This window comes from Schistocerca serialis, chromosome 1 (genome assembly GCF_023864345.2).
Source record: "Schistocerca serialis cubense isolate TAMUIC-IGC-003099 chromosome 1, iqSchSeri2.2, whole genome shotgun sequence".
In the NCBI taxonomy this organism is placed as follows: Eukaryota; Metazoa; Arthropoda; class Insecta; order Orthoptera; family Acrididae; genus Schistocerca; species Schistocerca serialis.
In genome coordinates this window covers 1027541029-1027563038 of record NC_064638.1, presented here as the reverse complement: position 1 = coordinate 1027563038, position 22010 = coordinate 1027541029, and the positions used below count along the sequence as shown (strand labels likewise).

General features: G+C 43.9%; 1 protein-coding gene across 1 annotated transcript in view; it reads right to left on the bottom strand.

Moving 5' to 3' along the window:
- LOC126455064 (lutropin-choriogonadotropic hormone receptor-like) overlaps nucleotides 1–22010 on the bottom strand; it is an 805745-nt gene that overhangs the window by 314028 nt on the left and 469707 nt on the right. Inside the window, exon 7 of the mRNA XM_050091146.1 lies at nucleotides 9304–9372. Within this exon, the coding sequence (XP_049947103.1) occupies nucleotides 9304–9372 (69 nt within the window). The remainder of the gene's footprint in view (nucleotides 1–9303; nucleotides 9373–22010) is intronic.

Sequence of the window (22010 nt, the reverse complement as noted above, 5' to 3'; positions counted from 1 at the left end):
CTCTGTCCCAAAATCTGGCAGAAAACTCGAAGAGATTCTGTTTTTATGTAAAGTACACCAGTGGCAAGACGCAATCAATATCTCTACTGCATGATAACAATGGTGGTGACATTGATGACAGCACCACTAATGCAGAGTGTCTGAAGAGAGTAACTTAGATGTAGATATCCTCGGTGCATCGAAGCAGCTTAAAACACTTAAGAAAGGCAAGGCTTCTGGTCCAGATTGCATACGAGTCAGTTCCTTCCAGAGTATGATGATAGGATAGTCCCATACTTAGCAATCATATACAATGGCTCGCTCGTAGAAATATCCATACCTAAAGACTGGAACGCTGCACAGATCACACTAATACTCAAGAAAGGCAGTAGGAATAATTCGATGACTTACAGACAGATGTCACGAACGTCGACTTGCAGTAGGATTTTGGAACATACACTGTGGTCAAACATTATGAATCACCTCGAAGAAACGATTTATTAACAAATAGCCAACGCGGATTCAGGAAAATTTGTCCTTGTGAAACACAACTAGCTCTTATTCTCATGAAATAAAGAGTGCTATCCAGAGGGGGTGTCAAATTGAGTCCACATTCTTGGATTTCCTGAAGGATTTTGACACCGTTTCTCACAAGCAATTAAACTTCGTGTCTATGGAGTATCGTTTAAGTCGTGTGACTGGATTCGTGATTTCATGCCAGAAAGGTCACAGTTCGCAATAACTGACGGAAAGTCATCGAGTAAAACGGAAGTAATATCTGTTTTTCCCAAGGGAGTGTTACGGGTTCAAATGTCTCTGAGCACTATGGGACTTAACTTCTGAGGTCATCAGTGCCCTAGAACTTAGAACTACTTAAACCTAACTAAGCTAAGGACATCACACACATCCATGCCAGATTCAGGATTCGAACCTGCGACCGTAGTGGTCGCGCGGTTCCAGACTGTAGCGCCTAGAACCACTCGGACACTCCGGCCGGCTGAAGTGTTACGGGCTCTCTGTTGTCTCTGATCTACATAAACAATTTAGGAGACAATCTGAGCAGTCCTCTTAGATTGTTTGCGGTGCATGCTGTCTTTTACCGCCACGTAAAGTCATCAGATGATTAAAACGAGTTACAAAATTATTTCGATAAGATACCCGTATGGTGCAAAAAGTGTCAATTGAATCTAAATCATAAAACGTGTGAAGTCATCCATATGAGCACTAAAAAGAATCTCATAACTTTCACTTACACGATAAATCATAAAAATCTAAAGGCTGTAAACTCAGTTAATACGTAGGGATTACATTTACGAATAACTTAAATTGGAACGATCCTATAGATAATGTTGGGGGAAAACAAATCAAAGACTACGATTTATTGGCAGAAAACTTAAAAAATGTAACGGGTCTACTAAAGAGACTGCATACAATACGCTTGTCCACTCTCTTCTGAAGTATTTCCCTGCAGTATGGGATCCACATCAGATAGGATTGACGGAGAACATCGAAAACCTTCAAAGTGGGCAGCTCGTTTTCTATTATCGCGAAATAGCAGATAGAGTGCCAGGGATATGATACACTGCCCGGCCGGTGTGGCCGAGCGGTTCTAGGCGCTACAGTCTGGAACCGCGCGACCGCTACGATCGCAGGTTCGAATCCCGCCTCGGGCATGGATGTGTGTGATGTCCTTAGGTTAGTTAGGTCTAAGGAGTTCTAAGTTCTAGGGGACTGATAACCTCAGAAGTTAAGCCCCATAGTGCTCAGAGCCATTTGAACCATTTTTGATACATGGATTGGGATGGCAGTCAGTAAAACGAAGGTGTTTTTCGCTGCGGCTGGACCTTCTCAAGGAATTTCAACCACATAATTTTTTCTCAAAGCTTGAAAATATTTTGTTGGTGCCCATCCACATAGGGAGAAATGAATATCAAAATAAAATAAGAGAAATCAGAGCTTGCACGGAAAGCTTGAAGTGTTCGTTTCTCCCGACTGTTCGAGAGTGGAACGGCAGTGAAGTAACTTAAAGGTGGTTCGATGAACCCTCTGCCAGACCTTTAATTGTGACTTGCAGTTTACTAATGTAAATGCAGGTGAAGACGTAGAAAAAGTACTGTTGTTTGTATTGCAGCTGGACATGAATTCATGTAATTTAATGTGCAACGGCTGTTGTTAGAACTTCTAAGCCAGACTGCAGTGATGAAATGTTACTTTATTCCATCTGTTCAGATGTTTAGGTGAATAAAAATGGTGTTTTAAGACTTTATTGCATGAGATAAAACGGTGAAAAATGAAACATAACAGTAGGTGTATCGAGGCTGTATGTGGATAACTATTTTATGTTCGGTTGTGTTTGAACGCGAGGTTTCTACGTCTGTAGCTTACAGACTGTTATGAAATGAAATGATATGCAAATCTTTAGTTGGAAACATGTTCGAGTATGGAATGAATTTACTTATTTAACGTTTTCTCTGGGAACACAGGCACAATATCTGCCAATCAGAGAAAAATAACGGCAAAATACTCAGAAAAAAGGGAAGATGAAATACAAACAAAATGAGTCTTCGACTCTGTAGTGTAGAGTGGGCTGTTTTAAAACTTCCTGGCAGATGCATAATGTGTGTCAAAGCGATTTCAGGACACAGAACCTTGCCCTTCCAGTGCAGTGCGCTTGCTATCGGCTATCAAGGCAACACCGCCATAGTTCTGTTATTAAAGAAATGGTTCAAATGGTTCTGAGCACTATGGGACTTACATCTGTGGTCATCAGTCCCCTAGAACTTAGAACTACTTAAACCTAACTAACCTAAGGACATCACACACATCCATGGCCGAGGCAGGATTTGAACCTGCGACCGTAGCAGTCGCGCGGTTCCGGACTGCGCGCCTAGAACCGCTAGACCACCGCGGCCGGCTTTCTGTTATTACCTCTCTCCTTCTATCCAAGCTTCACAGAAGTTTGCTGCACACTTCGCGGGACTATCAGTCCTCGAAGAAAAAGTACTGCAGAAAATGTCGTAACCACAGCCTAGGAGATTCATTTCCCGAATTTATTTGATGCTATTACACAACCACAAGTACATTAACAATTACAAACAAAGAAGTGATGAACAAGCACATATATAAACAAAAGGAAAATATCAATGATCAGTGCTCCAATTTTCTAACCTCTCAATTGTTATGGAATTGGTGGAGTTCTTCGTGGAAAAGCGGCGAAAGTACGCAAGGGGCAGCCCTGATCGGTATGTGGCATCGTCTGCGCCAATTCTCTGCAGTCATAGTTTACAGAATCTCGCCAAGCCGTAGAAAGTAGCAGTTTTAGTTATCTGGCAGAGGGCATCTTCTAAACACCATGATCTGCTCTTAAAATGTTTATTAGACACATCGGTATTAGCGAGTATGACCCATCGTCAGTGGCATTTGATACAGAATAACAGGAGAACACAGTGTCCTGTAAGATAGGACGAATCTTATATTCTGTCGTAATAACAAAGTCATGCTGTAATTGGGTTGTCTGCTTTGTAGATGCACATCACGCTTAGCACCATAAAGAATTTATAACTGATACGCTTACCATAGATAGATGCATAATGTAAGTGGATGCATATAAAGTCGGCATGTTATAGAAACTGATGTACATACAGTTGTTTATACCTCTGTATCAGATTCCACTGACGACAGGTTATACCCGGAATACTAGTCTGGTTAATATACATTTTAAGTGCAGCTCATAGTGTTTAGAAAATGACCTTTAGCTAATGGATGTGTTGGGAGAGCTACCTAGAATCTGTACCAGAGATACCCATGGTATCTCAAATTCTCCCGTCTCCTGTGGATACCGTCTTTTCTGCAGAAAATATAGGATCTATCACCACTCGTTCACTTGACTTTTGCTGGCGCGTCAATGATAGGTCCAGGCGATCTGTACAGGGGAGACGGGGGCTAGGGAGGACACAGGATGTTATACCCATCACCATAACAATCAAGTTCGAGGTGCTATGCTGTCTTCAACTGAAATCGAAAATGAGCCAGTGAGATAATGAGCCAATGACATAAGCCTTTACATCCTTACATTTGCCCTTTAGCCACCCCTGCTTAGCCATTTTGCACTTCCTGTCGTTCTCATTTTTGAGACGTTTGTATTCCTTTTTGCCTGCTCCACTTGCTGCATTTTTGTATTTTCTTCTTTCATCAATTAAATGCAGTATCTCTTCTGTTACCCAAGGATTTCTATTAGCCCTCGTCTCTTTACCTATTTGATCCTCTGCTGCCTTCACTATTTCAGCCGTTCGCAGTACCAGCACAGCAAGGCCGTTTTGGTTAGTGTTACAAGGCCAGATCAGTCAATCATCCAGACTGTTGCCCCTGCAACTATTGAAAAGGCTGCTGCCCCTCTTCAGGAACCACACGTTTGTCTGGACTCTCAAGAGATACCTCTCCGTTGTGGTTGCACCTACTGCACGGCAATCTGTATCGTTGAGGCACGCAATCCTCCCCACCAACGGCAAGGTGCATGGTTCGTGGGGTACCAAGCGAAATTTTTGACTGGACTGAGGACTTTTTGGTAGGGAGGAAGTAGCATGTTATTGTGGACGGAGAGCCATCGACAGATGTGGAGGTAACTTCCTGTGTGCCCCAGGGAACTGTGTTGGGATCCTTGCTATCCATGTTTATTAATGACTCTGCGGAAACTATTAATAGTAAATTCAGATTTTTCGTGTATGGCACAATTATCTACAATGAAGAAATGTCAGAAAGAAGCAAATGTGACTAAAAGATGATCCTGAACAGACGCAAAGAAGGGCATAATGAGTGGTCACACGTTTGTTCGGCCCATTGCAGCGTGTCACGAAGATTGTGAAATAGCTGACGTGGCACGCGCTTGAAAACAGACGCAAGCTATCCCGTGAAAACCTACTGAGAAGTTTTCTAGAACCAATTTTAAGTGACGAATCTATGAATATATTACAAACATATATTACAACCCTCTACGTCTCGCTCCCAGAGAGATCGCGAAGACAATCTTAGACTGTTTCTCGGCTGAACAGAGGCGTTTGAGCGATCGTACTTCCTGCGCTCCATACCCGAGTGGAACAGTAAAAAACCCTGATAATTAACAGCATGGGACGTACCTGCCGCCATGTGCTTCGAAGTGGTTTGCAGAGAATGTATATGAATACAGATGTAAATGCAGATGAATGAACCTCAGGCGTTTGACAGATTTTCAGTCCGCAAGAAGCCTTGTTGAGCTGAAGATGATTCCGATTTCCAAGTAGTCACAATGTTGAAACTCCTGGCTAGTATGCACAGGACAGTTCTCAGTGTCGTTTGGCTGAATTTCAATCAAATTATACAGCTTTACTGAGTTATACTATGTATAGGAAGGACGAATCTTTCACTACGCAATGGGGTGTGTGCTATTTTGGAACTGTGAGATAGATTTTTTAATTTGTGCCATGATAGCTCAGTCAATAAGAACGTTACGACCCATATACTTCATACGACGATAGAAATCTGAGATCTGGCATCATCAGTGTTACTAGGTTTCTAGAGCAAACGGTTGCCATCAGTATTATCTATTATAGGCACCTAAACTACTACAACGATTCGTCGTTGTCATAGAAGTGTGAACAATAGCGTTACGAGGTTTGCCAGGGTAGACACGCTACACGGCTGTTCATAGCTCACTTAGGGTCATTTCGCACTCCTCCGGTTGCCTGGCAACGGACGAAGCGTGCACGACTCTCTGGTACACGACGTACCAGTTGGTTATAACTCACGGAGGCCCAGTGTGGGTTGTAATTATCGTACGGCAGCGAAACGTGCTAGATGTGCTAATGAGTTAATACGGAACCAATTTACGCTGGAAAAAATTAGTTCCAATTTTAGCCATCAGGTGCAAATCTGGAGCTGTACAGCATCTCGTCGATGTGTCTGGTACCCATTTTGAACAAACTGTGTAAGCGGCGGTTAATGATAAAATCAACATTACGTCTTTTCACTTGTTTGACCTTATCTGCGCACGTACCATACCTATCTATCACATACAGAAGCGTCCGCAGCTCGTGGTCGTGCGGTAGCGTTCTCGCTTGCCGCGCCCGGGTTCCCGGGTTCGATTCCCGGCGGGGTCAGGGATTTTCTCTACCTCGCGATGACTGGGTGTTGTGTGATGTCCTTTGGTTAGTTAGGTTTAAGTAGTTCTAAGTTCTAGGGGACTGATGACCACAGATGTTAAGTCCCATAGTGCTCAGAACATACAGGAACATTTCTATATGTCTTTCTTGCATTCATAGAGCCAGGTTTTCACTTGGTGACCAAAATTGAAATACATTTTTCCGTAGTAAATCACCACTATGTGATCAAAAGTATCCGTACGCATCCAAAAACATACGCTTTTCATATTAGGTGCATTGTGCTGCCACCTACTGCCAGGTACTCCACATCAGCGACCTCAGTAGTCATTAGACATCTTGAGAGTACAGAATGGGGCGCCCCGCGGAGCTCACGGACTTCGTGGTCAGGTCACTTGTGTCATACGTCTGTACGCGAGATTTACACACTTCTAAACATCCCTAGGCCCACTGTTTCCGATGTGAAGGGGCATGTACAGCACAAAAGCATACAGGCCGACCTCGTCTATTGACTGACAGAGACCGCCGACAGTTGAAGAGAGTCGTAATGTGTAATACGCAGACATCTATCCAGACCATCACACAGGAATTCCAAACTGCATCAGGATCCACTGCAATTACTATGACAGTTAGGCGGGAGGTGAGAAAACTTGGATTTCATGGTCGAGCGGCTGCTCATAAGCCACACATCACGCCGGTAAGTGCCAATCGACGCCTCGCTTGGTGTAAGGAGCGTAAACATTGTACGATTGAACATTGGAAAAATGTAGTGTGGAATGACGAATCACGGTACACAACGTGGCGATCCGATGGCAGGGTGTGGGTATAGCGAATGCCCAGTGCACGTCATCTGCCAGCGTGTGTAGTGCCAACAGTAAAATTCGGAGGCAGTGGTGTTATGGTGTGGTAGTGTTTTTCATGGAGGGGCTTGCACTCTTGCTTGTTTTGCGTAGCACTATCACAGCACGGGCCTACATTGATGTTTTAAGTACCTTAAAAATGTGTGAATTCCTAAGGGACCAAACTGATTAGGTCATCGGTCCCTAGACTTACACACTGCTTAAGCTAACTTAAACTAACCTATGCTAAGAACAACACACACGCCCATGCCCGAGGGAGGACTCGAACCTCCAGCGGGAGGGGCCACGCAGACCGTGATATGATGCCGCAAACCGCGCTGCCACTCCGCGCGGCCAGCATCTTCTTGCTTCCCACGGTTGAAGAGCAATTCGGGGATGGCGACTGCATCTTTCAACACGATGGAACACCTTTTCATGATGTACGGGCTGTGACGGAGTGGTTACACGACAATAACATCCCTGTAATGGACTGGCCTGCACAGAGTCCTGACCTGAATCCTGTGGAACACCTTTGGGATGTTTTGGAATGCCGACTTGGCGCTAGCACTCACCGACTGACATCGATACCACTCCTCAGTGCAGCACTCCTTGAAGAATGGGCTGCCATTCCCCAAGAAACCTTCCAGCACCTAATTGAAAGTATGCCTGTGAGAGTGAAAGCTGTCATTAAGCTAAGGGTGGGCCAACACAATATTGAGTTCCAGCATTACCGATGGAGGGCGCCACGAACTTATAATTCATATTCAGCCATGTGTCCGGATACTTTTGATCACATAGTGTATTCCACATTAACGCCTTAGAATACTTACCAAGTTTCACTGCCATACGTTGATTACAGCCCCCCTGTGAATAGATGCATTTTAATTATAACCAAGCGGCACCTCCAGGAAACAGTGGACCGGCGTGGTTTACATGGCAGCCGGATGAGAGTGAAACGACCCTTGGGGATCCGCCTACGCATTAGATAGGCTTTGCTCCGAGAGCGCTGGCACAGCGAGGCATGCGTGTCAGTATCTGTGTATTTGGGAAATTGGGACAGGAATTAATACACTACAGGTTTCTACAAGAAATTTTTCGTCATTCAGAAATAAATTCGACAGAAACAAAAGCTGTATACATGTTGACGTTCAATAGGCAAATGTAATCATTATCAAACACGTAAGACACCAGGAGCAAATGAAGGATGTAGTGCGTACGTAGCGTATATTACTTCCGAGGCTCTGACAAAGTATACGAGGCCCTTGTAACAAATAGTGAGAACAAACACGTTGTGCATTGCATGTGCATTGCATTTGAGATAAATTCGATGCAGTAATTGCAGCAATAAAGAATATCAGTTATTGAAGTAGTGTGCTTAAATATGTAGAAAGAAACACAATACGAAAAATCTAAATTATCATATATTTGGATGAAGAATGGTATTAAAGTAAATGTCTTCTTGCAAAGGTTCAAAAATTGGGGAAGACGTAGTAGAAGAAGTTATGAACGTTTTCTATATGCGAAGATAGATTACTCAAGCAAGGAATAGATGTCATAGATTTGTGCACACGAAGACTGCTTACCTGAGGAAATAAATTCAAACGATATTAAATATTGTCATTCACTAGGGGAAGAACTTTACATCATCATCATAGCATAGCACATATGTGAAATACTTTCCTTGAAACAGGGCAAATTTGGTAGATAGAAGTTAAGATGATGAGTGATCTTGGAAGGAATAGTTGACGAAAGAATTCCATGGAAAATGTGTAACAGAATTAGCGAAATATGCTATCCAGCAACAGTTGTCCTGCAGATAGAGGGTACAATAGAAAAGAACTGTAGTGGAAGACAAAAGATTATGAAAATATTTTGGGCGTAATTGGAAGGAATCAAGGAATAATTTTAATGCAATACTGTGTGACATCGAGGACGGCACGGTATCAGTCGAATGACTGTTGGCTTACAAAGTGAATGTAATGCGGCTGTTCGTAACGAACGCAAATTCTGTAGAGTCTCGCATTTATTGTGACATTCCATTTTTGTACTCTGTGTTCCCGCAGCTGAGCGGCATCTATATCTGAAACAATAGTTACCCGCCCCATAAAGCGCTCGGCTACCATCCCCCTCCCTTCCAACAGGTCCCCCCCCTCCCCCTGTCACCGCAGCAGCCATCAAGCCTCAGTTTGGTGAATGAAACAGGTGAATGAAATAGTTGATTAAGACTTTATAGTTAAACCAAGTGGAACGACTTTTTAGTGAATCAACTAATTAACAGTGCATAGAAAAGAGCATTTCCTAATATGAACTAGGGGAAGTTATTAACAGCAGAATCATGTAACTAAAATACTCACAAAGCAGCGATCTTGGAGCCGTTGAAAGCCCATCCGTGCACGGCTTCTATGGAGTTATAATTGAGGATCCTGGAACAGAGAAAAATAGAAATATTGAGTCACAGAAAACTTTTCTGTTGCCAGCCATTTTCGCTTGTACTATAATCTCTGAACCAATTCACATTCTATTTTCACTGATTAAATTAGAATGCTGTACGAAAACTTTGCCTGCGCCTATGGCTCACGTCTTTTATTGAAAGAGGCCGATATAACTTTACAGTATACATTAGAACCGGGTCACGAGATCGTGGTCCTGTGGTTAGCGTCGTTGACTCTCGATGCTGACATCATAATCATAATTTGATGATCATCTATGCGCACTAAGCGGCCGAATATCCCAGGTGGGACTGCTGGCCAATGACGCCATACGCACCTTTCATTTCGTCAGAATTAATACTGAGCTCTCAAGGGAGCGTTCACTCACATTGAAACCCCCACATCCCCTCCCAAAAAAGGTTTCCGTGATGTTTCGTCGCCCTCCCTGTGATGCTTTCTGTGTATGAAACCACCACGCTGACTTTCTCTTTTTGGTAAGTGTAGGTTATCCTAGTCTTCGGTCCATCACGATGCAATTCGGAATGTTGTTCCCAAGCGTAAGATACACATGTCATGTGATGTGTAGTCGATAAAACTATTTAGAATTCAGTTTAATCCCGCGTCCGGCCATCCTGATTTAGGTTTTTCGTTATTTATCTAAATCACTCCAGGCAAATGCCGGGATGGTTCCTTTGAAAGGGCACGGCCGACTTCCTTCCCCTTCCTTGTCTAATCCAATGAAACCGATGACCTCGCTGTCTGGTCTCCTTCCCCAAATAACCCAACCCAACCCAATTCAGTTTAATAGAAGAACAAAGCCGAAATGGTGTCGATGAATCGTGGCCATACACTGGCGCGGCAGTACAAGTGAAGGGGGAGAGTAGTCCAAATGAAACTTCACGGTATGGCCATGCTATCAGCAGCTGCTTACAATTCTTGAGGGTATTTTTGTTCTGTCGTTGCAACCACAAAAATGCGTGTCTTTTTTTTTTTCACCAGACAAGTGTAGATTTATTTAGGTAAAGCATCATCAGTGATGGTGATTTTCGCTTGACTTCTCGCTTACATCGGGAAGTGGTGTGAAAAACATAATAAATGCATAGTGCTGTAAAACAACGAAAAATTAGACCACAGCTACCAGTATATGGAGATGGTATCTGTTCTTTCGGACATCTCCGAAAGAACAGATACCATCTCCATATATCGTTACGGCTAACCGGCCATTGACCTCCTTCTTCTACGCGGACAGACACTTATTGCCCAATCTCTTACGGAACTTGGTCAGATTGTCAGCCGCGAGTAATGAGTGTAGTGGGCAGGGGCACTACGAATGTAGTGTGTGGACATTAAGTTGGGAATGTGGGTCTCACGGGGAGCGTGCAAGGGATAAATCCCTGCAGTATCGCTGTCATGTGTGCCATCGGTGGCTCAGATGGGCAGAGCGTTTGCGATGTAAGCAGGAGATCCCAGGTTCGAGTCCCGGTCAGGGCACACATCTTCAACTGTCCCCGTTGGTGTATATCAACGCCTGTCGACAGCTTAGGGTCTTTATTTGATTATCATTTCACATCTACCAGTGTCTAAAGAAGAAACGTATCAACGATGTGAAAGCGAGGAATCAAATCAAAATCACCACTTCGGCAGGTAGAAATCTAAGAATTTTTAGATACTACAGCCCCATCAGCAACTGTGATAGACTAAGATATTGCAAGATCCGCCTCAGTTGCGCAAATTTTCTGGTATTTACCAAGGTTTCGTCTAGAATAATCTAGCCTTCTTCAGAAGCATAAAGTTACTGTAACATGGCAGCCAACCGACCGCGTGGTGAAGTGATACGGGGCTGGACTTCAGTTAAGTAGTTTTAATTTGACCAGGTACCACGGTACTATAGGTTTTAATTTTTAATGTTGACTGTGCCTTACTCTGGCATGTTATAGTGATTTTATGCTTCTGAAGAAGGCTAGATTATTCTAGCCGAATCCTGGGTAAAGACCAGAAAATTTGTTCAGCTGAGGCGGATCTTCCAATATCTTTTTCAAAATCACCACCACCGATGATGGTTTACCTAAATAAAGCGAAACGTGTCTGGTGGAAAAAACACGCATTTTTGTCGTGGAAACGACAGAACAGACATATCCTCAAGAAATTTCACGGGTTGAGGTGTTATGTGGTGTTATTTTAGTGATTACGAATACGTGTCAAATTTACAAAGACTTGGACAGTATGAGCCCACTTATTAGTATGATGTTTTACTCCCTCTGACTTGGATGCATTCGTTGATTCGGTGGAGAAAGGAGTCACAAAGCCACTGTACCTCTGCTGAGGTAAGCTGGCCCACAACTGTTGTAACTGGTCCTCGATTCTGGGTGCTAGCATTGGGATGGAGTTGACGTCCGAGCTGTACCCACACATGTGGCCGCATCTTTCTGACCACGGGAGTACCTCAACATAGCCCAGACATTTCAGGAGAGACACGTACCATGTGTGGATGAATACTGTCCTCTTGAAAAATGGCACAATATCCGTGACGCACCATCGTGCCGTCAGAATTCCCTCATTCACTACCAGCCATGATCTGAAGTCACACCCGATGGTTCCCCACACCATGGCGCAAGTAGTAACACTGCTGTGCTTCTCCACGACAATGGAAGAATGGGACCTATTCCCAGGTCGCCGCCATACTCGATGACGATTGTCATCCGCAGTTCGTCGCTGAACACAATGTGCTGGCATTCATCAGCAGTCCTAGCTTCCCGATGATGACACCACACCAGACGCAGCCGCTTGTGTTGTGGTGTTAAAGCATGGGACGGTAATTCACTAGTCGGGCTGCTGCTAGTCTCCTTCCAATGGTACGGAATTGTGCAGAATGTTGCAGGGAAACCATTCCTTCTTTCGGACGGGAGGCGTAAATAGATGGGGTTTACGACGTGCCTGGTACACATTACTGCGATCTTTCCTTGTGGCGGTCAGACTTTGTGTACCCAACCTTGAAAACGAGTGTGCTGGCCCTAACGTCCAGACGCAGTATGAGCGGGTACCCAAGAAACCGAATTATTTTTTAAAAGCTATGTATTTTCAAATTGTTTACATAACAACCTTATCCCTTTCAAAATATTCTCCATTACAACTAATACATTTGTCCCACCGGTGCTTCCACTATTTGGAACATATTTTGTAGCCATCTTTAGAAATGGCTGACAGCTTTTAATGGGACACCCTCCTCTAACACTACCTTTTATTTATAGAAATAATCGATACCACTTATACTATCAATTCTTCTACAGGTGAACATTATATCAGCTTGTTGTAGCTGGGGTTCACAGTCATAAAATTTTTTTTAAGGACATCATCTTTACGTCAGTGATTGTTATAAGTTTTTATTACACTAATGCATTTGTGATCAGTGATGGTTTAACGATCATGTTCACTTACAGATTGTGTGGTTTTACGATGTTTGGATGCGTGTGCTCGCACTGTGTAACAACATCGCGAGTGTATTTAACAGTATTGGCAACGACATACAAATGGAATGCCTACCGGGATACCCTTTCCACCCAGGTCGATAGCCACCCTCTCACCTACCACCACCCTGACGATGTCACCCGTGCCGCCTCCTTTCTCCAGCAGACCTTGTCTCAGGCCGTGGAGGCCTACGTTCCTACTGTCGCCATCCACCCCCACCGTCCTCCCTTACCCCCACAGGCCGTTCTCCTCCTCCGTGAATCCCGTCGTCTCTACCGTGCCTTCCTCCACACACGTGACCCGGACACACTACGACGCCACCGGCAACTCCAGCGACACGTTCGTAATTTGCTCGCGGCTAAGAAACGCCGAGACTGGCGACAGACATGCACCCGTTTAAATGCAACCCTACCAATCAACTCGTCCAAGTTCTGGTCGGCCTTCCGTCGCCTTACCGGAACTAAACCCTCCCCCTACTACCCTCTTCTCCACGATGACCACCCCTTCCCTGACACCCTTAGTAAGGCCAATCACTTTGCCTCCTACCTCTCCGATGTTTTCTCCGTCCCCGACGATCCCCAGTTCGATTACTCCCTCTTCCTGGATATCCGCGATCGAACTGACACCTCTGTCCCTCCCCTCGCTCCTGGTTTCCAGTACTTGGACAACATTACACACACGGAACTCAATGCCCCTATCACTACACAGGATCTCATTGATACACTCCGCACCAAACGCAACACCCCTCCTGGTCACGATCGTGCCACCTACCGTCACCTTCGTGAAGCTCCTGTCTCTTTCCTCTCCACCCTGGCCAGGCTCTACAATGTAGTCCTGTCCACCGGTTACTACCCCGACCTGTGGAAAACCTCCCGTATCCTCATGTTCCTTAAACCTGGCAAACCGCCGTCCGCCGTCTCCTCCTACCGTCCCATCAGCCTTACCTCGGTCTTCAGCAAGGTCCTAGAATCTATCCTCACCCGCCGCATCCACCAGCATCTCCGCCAGCACCGCCTCCTTCCCGTCACCCAGTGTGGCTTTCGGCCATCCTTCTCTTCCGACGATCTTCTCCTTCACCTCACTCATCTCCTTTCCGAACAGCTTAATTCCCGTCGCTCCGCCATCTTCCTCTCACTTGACCTCGAACGCGCTTATGACCGCGTCTGGCATTCCGGTCTCCTCTTCAAGCTCCAAACCTTTGCCCTTCCCATTAACTACGTCCGTCTGATCGGTTCCTTTCTCTCCCGCCGTCCTTCCTATGTCACCATCCATAACACCGATTCCTACACCTTTTTCCCCTCCGCTGGTGTGCCCCAAGGCTCCGTCCTCTCCCCCCTTCTGTACCTTTTGTACACGGCGGACATGCCGCCGCCGTCGCCCCCCGTCCACCTCCTCCAGTTTGCCGATGACACCGCGTTCCTCGCCCTTGCCCCCACCCTGCAACGCTCCCAACGCCTTCTCCAATCCCATCTTGACCGGTTCACCGCTTGGTGCAACCAGTGGTTGCTCAAGGTCAATCCCTCCAAAACCCAGGCGATCATTGTAGGCAAAACCACCCCTTCCTTCCGCCTCCTTGATTTCTATCTCACCGTCTATGGCCGTCCTATCGCCCTCACTCCCACCCTCAAGTACCTTGGCGTCACCCTCGACCGTCGCCTCTCCTGGACTCCCCATCTCCAGACAATCCAAGCCAAGGCACGTTCCTGACTCCGTCTCCTCAAGCTCCTTTCCGGCCGCACGTGGGGTCTGGACCCCTCCACAATCCTCCACACCTATAAATCCCTCATCCGCCCTATCCTTTGTTACGCCCATCCAGCCTGGATCTCCGCCCCCCCTACCTTCTATAAATCCCTCCAAATCCTTGAACGCCATGCTCTCCGCCTTCCCTATCGCATCTGTCTCCCCTCCCCCACGCGGATCCTGTATGATCTCATCCCCTTCCCCCACCTCCTCCTTTTCCTTGAAAGGATACGGATCCTGTACACCTCCCGTAAACTTGATCCTCCTCACCCGCTCGTGTCCCCGATCCTCTCCCACCCCCGCCCGCTGCCGCGCCTGTATTCCCACGTCCCACCCGGTCTCCATCTCTCCACCCTCCTTACCCTCTCCCAAGGTGGCTTCCGCCAGCTCCCCCTCCCTGATGATGTCCTTGTCCCCTCCATCTACCCCTCTTATCAAATTTGATCCTCCCCCCCACCTCCTGTGTCCTCTCCTTTAGGTACCCTCCCTCCCTCCCTTCCCTTCCCTCCTCTTTCCTTTCCCCCCTCCCTCCTCCCCTCTCCACCGGGCTTCCCCTCCCCCTTCCTCCCTCCTCCTCTCTCCTTTGCCCATGGCATCTCTGCTCCCCCCTCTCCCATTCCCCTTCCCATTCCTCCTCCTCCACCTCCTCTCTTGGCAGGTCCCCAGACTCGTACACACTCAGTGAACATTCGCGCGCCGGAGATCATCGCCGTCAGGGTTTCGTGTGTGTGCCTTCGTTTGTGTGTAGTGTTGTTCGCCGTCACGCCCCCACCGTTCACGTGCCGTCGCCATCATCCATGTTCTGTGCATCGTGTCGCCCAGTGTTAGTGATGTTTCTCGTCCAGCGTGAACGGCTACATGTTTTTTCGATTTTTAGTGTCTACATTTTTTTTGCCCACCGTTATTACTGTCTACTCTGTGCCACCTTTATGTACTACTTGTTGTAACACTCAAGGCTGAAGAGCGGCGTATTGTGCTGCTGCCAGCCCGCCTTTGTATAAGGTGTTACAATCACAATAAAGAAAAAAAAAAAAGACATACAAATGTGTGAGCTGACATTACGTTGACGTGGCTTAAAGCCATAACATCAGCACTTGATAATGACTTAAGGCCGAAATTGCAGTAGTATAATAAAAACTTATAACAGTCACTGGCGTAAAGATGATGTCCTTCAAAAAATTATATCAGCTGTTTAACTGAATCAACTTCATACGATTTTGTATACGGTGTGTTGTGTTTCGGGCTAAAATATGTAAAAAGAAATCAGTTTGTTAGTACTCTGTGTTTACAGTTAAAAATCGCTCTTCTTTTAGAAATACTTGAAATTACTAAATATCTGGCATACTTGAAATTCCTATTATTAATTGCACAATCGGACGATAGCTATAAAATTTATTTCTGAACTCAATTACAAAATAATGATATATTTTAGCTAAGTTTCTTCTTTTGTCAAGAAAGTTTGTGAACTTTTTTGCTTTGTAAACTCTTTGGAATATTGTGAGTACCGCAGAATGTAAGTAGTAGTGGGCATGCCTCTCATGGAGACAGACGTATTTTTTTATGATTGACACTAACAATGTAATTTGGAATATTATGTTGAAATTGTGAAGTCAGTGTGATATAGAAGAATGAGATAAAAGAAAATCATAGCAACAGATAGTACTGCATCAGGTATTTAGTGATAAGGAACCCACAACGTTAAGTCAAAATTTCAGCCGCAAGAATGTACCACTAGACACAATAACTGCAGCCAACAACAAGAAGAGGAAATAAACATAAGTAAAAAGTTTTCCTTCTGTATATTTTACGCCTGTTTAAGCTTCAGAAACTTTTAGAGACAGAGAAATTTAATAGTGATGTGTGGGAGGGTAAGATTACAAGCTCCTCCCTCAATTTTTTCTTGACTTCTTCAATGTTGTCAAGTCGGTGTCCTTTCATGCGCAAGTCTTAGCCAGGTGGTTCAGGATATAGGTTCCTTGTGCAAGGATTTCACAAAGCAGGATCATGTGATGATAGTGGGTGGAGTAGGAAACAGTATTGATAGGGATCAGGCTACAGTACTGAGTGTGACCTGGTGAAAATAGCCTCAGCAGCGACCCACACCAATGTTGGGCTGGTGCCTGCTTTCGTGCGGCATGATCAGCCCCAGTTGAACCGCTCTGTCAGAAGGGTAAATATGGAGTTGGATCAGTTGCGTAGGGCGGCCACTCTGTCAGACATTGGATTGGTTCCTGTCGAGGCTATTGATAGGGGGGATTTCACAAAGCATGGCCTACACCACAATTGGAAAGGGAAGGGTAAACTGGCAGGGTTGTTAGCGAAATCCATAAGGGGGGACACTAGTACTCATGGATGTACCTCTTTTTTAGACTAATATCAGTGTCCAATGAGACGTTCAGGCACGCAGGTGCTAAAGAGGTCCAAAACTCACAGAATTCTCACAACAGGAAAGTAAATAATGATGTTACCATATTTAACCAAAATATTCTTGGAGTAAGGAAAAAAGTAGATTCTCACAAAAGTAAAGTAAAAAATAATGTTACCATTTTTCACCAAAATATTCCAGGATTGAAGAATAAAGTAGATGAGCTCCTGGTTTGTTTAGATGACATTGAATCTGATAATGCAATAGATATACTATGTCTGTCTGAGTATCACATTGTGTATGATATGGAAAAGGTAAATATCAGTGGTTATAAACTAGCTGCACATATGAGTAGAGAGAATAAGGTGAGAGGAGGAGTTGCCATATATGTCAAAAGTTATCACTGTGTAGAAAGCTTGGATACAAAAAAGTTTTGTATAGAGCAACATATAGAAGCATGTGTCTGTCAACTTAAACTGAAGGAGGGCTCTTTTATAATTGTAACACTATATAGGTCCCCTGCAGGGAACTTTCATTTATTCCTGGAAAACTTGGATGCCTTGTTGTGCTATCTGTCAGATAGGGGAAGCAAATTATTATTTGTGGGACTTCAATGTTGATTCACTGAAAGAGTGTAATAGGAAGAATGACCTGGAAGTCTTGCTCGGTTCTTTCAATTTGACATCTGTCATTAATTTTCCTACTCGGGAAGTAAAGGACAGCAGCACATTGATAGATAACACTTTTATAGACCAAGACAGGTTTAAAAACATAAATTCTTGTCCTGTTGAGAATGGGCTTTCTGATCACGATGCTCAGCTAGTTACAGTATATGACACAGCTCCATTCAGTAATTCAAAACCACCCTCCAAAGTTGTGTGTTCAATTAATGTCTCAACAATTAGAAATTTCAGAGAAAATCTTCAGCAGTTAGACTGGGATGAGGTTTACATGGAACCAGATGCTAATTTAAAATATAATTTATTTCATGATACACTTGTAAGAGAATTTGAAAACTGTTTCCCCAAGAAAGTAGTTAAATCAAATTATAAGAAACCATGCAAAAAACCTTGGCTTACTAAAGGAATAGAAATATCTTGTAACCACTAAAGAGAACTGTATCTAACAATAAGAAAGAGTAATGACCCAGAAACAGTCAAATATTATAAAAACTACTGTGCTACATTAAGAAAGGTTATTAAAAAGTCCAGAAGCATGTGCATCATGTCTGAGATTAATACCTCTGATAACAAAATTAAAACAATTTGGAATATTATTAGAAGGGAGACAGGACAACTAAGAGTACTGGATGAATTAGAAGAAGAAAGGCAGTTAATGGAAGAGGCCTTACCCACACCATTTCATACAATTAAAATTCCATCCACCTCTCCTGCTGAAGTTAGGAAGATAGTAAACTCTCTCAAGAATATAAGCTCACATGGAATTGACGGCATTTCCAGCAGGATAATAAAAGCTTGTTCCCAAGAAATACGTGGGATTCTTAGTCACATATGTAATAGCTCTCTGAAGCAGGGTATGTTCCCAGATAGACTGAAGTATGCCGTTGTTAAACCACTGCATAAAAAGGGGGATACGTCTGATGTCAACAACTACCGCCCAATATCTCTTCTGATTGCCTTATCCAAAAGTTTTGGAAAAGTGATGTACTGTAGAGTAGTTTCACACCTTTGTAAAAATAAAGTTTTAACAAAATGTCAGTTTGGTTTCCAAAAGGGTTTTTCAACGGAAAATGCTATATATACTTTCACTAATGAAATATTAAATGCTCTGAGTAACCGGAAGTCACCCGTTGGGATTTTTTGTGATCTATCAAAGGCTTTTGATTATGTAAATCATGGAATACATCTATATAAGCTCAAGTACTGTGGTATGAATGGGACAGTGCTCCAATGGATTGAATCATACTTAACTGGAAGAGGGCAGAAAGTTGAAATAAGCAGTTCACGTAATATGCAAAAAACTGGTGATTTCTCAAACTGGGGAACAATCAAGAATGGGGTGCCACAAGGTTCGGTCTTGGGTCCTCTGCTGTTCTTAATATATATTATTGACTAGCCATTCTATATTCACGAAGGTGCAAAGCTGGTACTTTTTGCCGATGATACAAGTATAGCTATCACACCCAACAGACAAGAATTAACTGGTGAAATTGTAAACGATGTTTTTCAGAAAATCATTAAGTGGTTCTCTGCAAATGGGCTCTCATTAAACTTTTTCAAAACACAGTATATACAGTTCCATACAGTAAATGGAATGACACCATTGATAAATATAGACTTCGATCAGAAATCAGTAGCTAAGGTAGAATATTAAAAATTTCTAGGTGTATGCATTTATAAGGGGTTGAACTGGAAAAAAACACACTGAGGATCTGCTGAAACGTTTGAGTTCAGCGACTTATGCTATTAGGGTCACTGCAAATTTTGGCGATATACATCTAAGTAAATTAGCTTACCACGCCTATTTTCATTCTCTGCTTTCATATGGCATCATATTCTGGGATAACTCATCCTTGAATAAAAGAGTGTTCATTGCACAAAAGCGTGTAATCAGAATAATTGCTGGAGCTCACCCAAGACTATCCTGCAGACACTTATTTAAAGAGCTAGAGATCTTCACCGTAGCCTCACAATATATATATTCACTTCTGAAATTTGTTATTAACAATCCGAACGAATTCAAAAGTAATAGCAGTGTACATGGCTACAACACTGGGAGAAAGGATGGTCTTCACTACACAAGGCTAAATCTAACTTTGGTTCAGAAGAGGGTAACTTATGCTGTCACGTAAGTCTTTGGTCACTTACCTAATAGCATCAAAAGTCTGACAGATAGCCATATAGCATTTAAAAGGAAATTAAAAGAATTTCGTAATGGCAACCCCCCAACCCCCACAAAGAAATTAAAAATATTAAGTGTCATGTAATATTTTGTGTAATGTAATATCTTCTATAGACACATTTTATTAACCTGACACGTTCCACGTCATTACGAAGTGTCGTATTCATGAGCTATGGAACAAGTACTAATCTGATCTTCATGCCCCTTTTTATGCGTGGAAATAAGAAAAAGATGCACGGAGCCAGATCGGGCAAGTAAGGTGCGTGGGGGAGCGGAACGATGCCATTTTTAGCCAAAAACTGTCTACCACATATGGCTGTGTGTGCATGTGCGTTGTTGCGTTGGATGAACCAGTCTCCTGTCTACTCAACCTTAAAAATTCGCTGAACCGAGCTCCAAGATAACCCACTAATCTCTGACAGTTGATCAAGTGTCTTTCGACGGTCTGTGAGCACAAGCTCTAGAATTTTTTCAATATTTTCGTCGATCGGCAGTTGATGGACGTCCAGAATGAGATTTGTCTTCAACCGACATGACGCCATTTTTAAATCGAGCAGACCACATTTGAGTTTTTCCCATAGCGTCATCTTGGTAAGCCGATTTCAACATTAGAATTTCAGCAGTATTTTTACGAGTAGGAAACAAACTTTCGCAGCATCATTGTACACTTAAAGTTGCCATCATAAAAACTGAAACAAGAACGAAGCAGCGCTAACGAAAACAATCACTGCAGATGAACAGAAGCAGCCAGATCGACAACACAGGCGGCACTGAACTGGCGATGGTTGTGCTATACATTCCTAACGGTAGAAATGTGTATTACACAAGCTCCACCTACGGCAATATTATTCCGTGTTTTTTTGTACCCTCTCATACAACGTCTGGCGACTGTCACACCTGAATGTTCCAAAAATCTGCATACTGCACGATTCGACCAGCCAGCAAAATGGACACAACCAATATCAGATACCGATAGCGCTATCTCTCACGAGTACACGCTATGTCTGTCTTTCATAATGATTGCGCAGTATCTGTCGTTGTTCACAGCCTTTATACGCCATACCAGGGCTAGTAACAACACTAAACACGAAAAACATTCATGCACCTTGGTGGCCGATCCACTTGTCCCAGATAATTGCAACTCGAGGCATTTACATATCCGCCGATGGCGTGCATTTACATATCCGCCGATGGCGTGTGCGTTTACGAAGCTACACATTCGACTGTTTCTTGTGGGTGCTTCTCTCTCTCTCTCTTTCTTTTGTAGTGTGTCATTCAGAGGTCTGAAGAAACGGCAGTATCAAATGGTTCAAATGGCTCTGAGCACTATGGGACTTAACATCTGAGGTAATCAGTCCCCTAGAACTCAGAACTACTTAAACCTAACTAACCTAAGGACATGACACACATCCATGTCTGAGGCAGGATTCGAACCTACGACCGTAGCAGTCGTGCGGTTCCGGACTGAGGCGCCTAGAACCGCTCGGCCACTCCGGCCGGCAATGCTGCTGCTACTTTCAATGGTTTTTTCATTATTCGCATTACAATTTATGTTTTTAAGCACGGAGTGCCCGTTCCGACCTGTAATTTAAGCTCTGTAATTTTTATAAGATATCCACTGTAACACTCTGATAGCGCTGAATGAGATCTAGCTACACGTACTCCACACGACAAATTCAGCAACACAGTGAACAGATGTCACCCATGAACATGCAGCTAAACATTAGTTACTAACTGTGGGAACAAAAAATTTCTGGGGAGACACGTCGAAAAAATTAGGGAAATTAGAGCTAATACAGAGACTTACCGACACTCATTCTTCCCACGCGCCATTCGCGAGTGAAACAGGAAGGAGCAGCATGTTCTGAACGAGTTGCTTTTTCTTTCTTCACCCAGCCACTCATTCCTTGTTAGTATACAGTTATCTTTTTGCCACAGCTAGCGAAAGTATGAAAACTGCCGTTCTGTCTGCTACCATTAAAAGTAATAGATACGAGTAATAATACTGTTCATTAGCTACCTGGCTGGCAGCAAATGAGTTGCATACACAGTCATCTAGCTGAAGTTTTCGTGGTCGCTGGAGAAAAAAATGGTTCAAATGGCTCTGAACACTATGGGACTCAACTGCTGAGGTCATTAGTCCCCTAGAACTTAGAACTACTTAAACCTAACTAACCTAAGGACATCACACACATCCATG